Raw genomic sequence first — 2,715 nt, forward strand, 5'->3', positions numbered from 1 at the left:
AGGGTTTCTCTGTGGTTTTGGAGTCTGTCCTGGAACTAGCTCTGTAGACCAGGCTGGTCTCGAACTCACAGAGATCCGCCTGCCTCTGCCTCCCGACTGCTGGGATTAAAGGCGTGCGCCACCACCGCCCGGCTTACAAGGCCTTTCTTTATTCCAGGGAATTCTCTAAAGAATATACATTCTTGACGCCATTGGGTCAACTCGAGAGCGTCCAAGGCTGAAAACTCCTAGCATCACTACCGCTAGCGCAGAAATCGAGACAGCATCAGCCTCCCGGCCGGTTTCATAAGCACCGCCCCAAGGCACGAGCATGCGCAGCTCTGCATCCCGGCCCCTCCTAGCGCGGGTCCACCCCCGTCACAGAGCATGCGCTGTGCTCAGCCGCCCCGCCCCTCCCCTCCAGAGCCCCCTGTTCCTTAGAAACCGGGCGGCGTGTTCCCGGTATCGGTGAGCTGGATTCCGGTGCCCGCGCATCCGCACCAGCCTCCCTCAAGGCGGACCGGCGGCCTCCGAAACCGGTCGGGATCTATGGTCTCGCATGCGGCTCTGGACGGGCGATGCCAGCGTGCCAGGTGAGCGGCAGCCGGCGGCGGATGAGGGCGAAGGAGGGCATGGCGCGGCTGGGAGCGGGCGCTGGCCCGGCCTCTGCCACCGCCCGGCTCCTGAGGTTGGAGGCGAGTATACGCGGGGCCGGGGCTGGAGGAGGCCTGTTCTAAATGCCATTATGTGCCCTGTACGGGGTACGAGGGTCGCACTGGGATTCGTTTCCCCACCTCCGAGGTAGGACCTGAGCATTTGGACGCAGAATTTTGGATCCTGTTAAGATCTTGAACCTAACCACATCCCTATCCAGATGCGAAACCCTTGGCTGCCGCGCCTAGTGCGGAACAGACCACTCCATACCTGTGTGAGGATGGGCGCTTTGTGGATGAGAATTTGTGAGGTGTGGGAACTTAAGACAAAGGACTCATCGTCTAGCTGGCCCATCCTCTTGCAAAATGAGATGGAATTTTCAGGCAGCGAATATGTAAGAAAACTGGTGTTCAGGTAACAGCTTGAAACAAGGAACATCCCAGAAGTGTTTGGTTTTCCCTGCCAGCCCCGTGCTGTGTCCTGGCTGGCCCTTGCCTACTTTTGTCGCTCAGGAAAGAAACAAAAGACAAAAAAAAAAAAAAAAAAAAACCAAAAAACAAACAACAAAAAAAAACCTGCTGGATTTGGAGAGACAAAAGATGAGGTGAGGTGTTCCTGTCAAGGTTCTATTACACCTGAGTGGCGAGGGAAGATGGGGCTGGAAGATGAGCATTTATGAATGGGTCTGTGAACAGTTCACCTTCCAGACTGCAGCAGGATCTAAAGAGGACAGACATATAAAGGTATAAAACCGCATTGGGTAGACAGCAAGGAAGTTATCATACGTTTGTGTTCGTTGTTCCCCGTATCGTGCTAAAGACAGAATACCTGAGGAAGAAGTCGAAACCCAGCTCAGGCACTACTCTGAGGATCTGTGGGCACAAAGACTTCTTGATGGAAGACCATTCAGTTGAAAGAAACAGCCTTTAAAATAGAAAAAAAAATAGAAAAATAAGATACAACATTGCTGTGATATGCGGTGATAAGGAAAAGATGGTCGTCTTTGAGTAGGTGAAGCTAGATTCATTTGTGATAAGGAAACTCATTTCCTTCTGAAAAACTACACCAGAGAACACAAGAGTGTCAAGACACACCCATTTTACAGAAAATAGGAGAAAATTAATGCTTTCGGGCTATGAATTTAAAACATGTTTTGGGGCCAAGAAGTGGAAGTTTTAGTACACAGTTCTATTGGTAGACCCCCCCCTGCATTTTTTTTTTCTCGGAGACGGAGTTTCTGTATAGCCCTGGCTGTCCTGGAACTCGCTCTGTAGACCAGGCTGGCCTCAAGCTCACAGAGATCTGCTTGCCTCTGCCTCCAGAGTGCTGGGATTAAAGGCGTGCGCCACTACCACCTGGCAACCCTAAACTTAAGATCTTCCTGCCTTCGTCTCCCTAATACTTGAGAGTATACCACCATATCTGGTTTTATAAGGCAGCAGGAACTGAACCCAGGTCCTTGTGCCTGCTAGGCATGCACCGTATGAACTGGGCTACATCAGTTAAAAATATTTTTGTATATATATATTTTTTAAAGATTTATTTACTATGCATACAATGTTCTGTTAACATATATTCACCAGAAGAGGCACCAGATCTCATACAGATGGTTGTGAGCCACCATGTGGTTGCTGGGAATTGAACTCAGGACATCTGGAAGAGCGGCCAGTGCTCTTAACCTCTGAGCCACCTCTCCAGCCCCCAATATTTTTGTATATTTTATTAATTTATTTTGTGAGCATGACTGTGGAGGTCTGGGACAGCTAGTCCTACTGTATAGATCCTGGGAGTGAACTTGGGTGTCAGGTTTGCCAGCAGGTAGTTTTACCTGATCAGCCACCTCCTGGGCGTGTGCGTGTGTGTGCGTGTGTGCGTGTGTGTGTGTGTACGTACGCGTGCGCGTGTGTGAAGAAATTCAAACTGGGTGAGGTTGGTGCATACCTAGGACCCAGGGAGTAGAGGTAGGAAGATGGCAAGTTCTGGGCCAGTCTGGGCTGCATATTAACCACATCAAAACTGCAGAAAGGCCGGGCGATGGTGGCGCACGCCTTTAATCCCAGCACTCGGGAGGCAGAGGCAGGC

The 2,715-nt window shown here is 50.8% G+C and overlaps 1 protein-coding gene across 2 annotated transcripts in view; it reads left to right on the top strand.

Annotated features, from left to right (window-relative positions):
- Window positions 1-401: 401 nt before the first annotated feature.
- The window catches only part of Gfod2 (glucose-fructose oxidoreductase domain containing 2), a 50,861-nt gene continuing 48,547 nt past the window's right edge, over window positions 402-2,715 (top strand). For both annotated transcript variants that reach the window (XM_005345454.3, XM_026778689.1), the window contains exon 1: window positions 402-572. Coding sequence is in view for 1 of the 2 variants with exons in the window: in XM_026778689.1 (XP_026634490.1) it covers window positions 539-572 (34 nt within the window). In the remaining variant the exon portion in view is untranslated. The remainder of the gene's footprint in view (window positions 573-2,715) is intronic.

This window comes from Microtus ochrogaster, chromosome 4 (assembly GCF_000317375.1).
Source record: "Microtus ochrogaster isolate Prairie Vole_2 chromosome 4, MicOch1.0, whole genome shotgun sequence".
NCBI lineage: Eukaryota > Metazoa > Chordata > Mammalia > Rodentia > Cricetidae > Microtus > Microtus ochrogaster.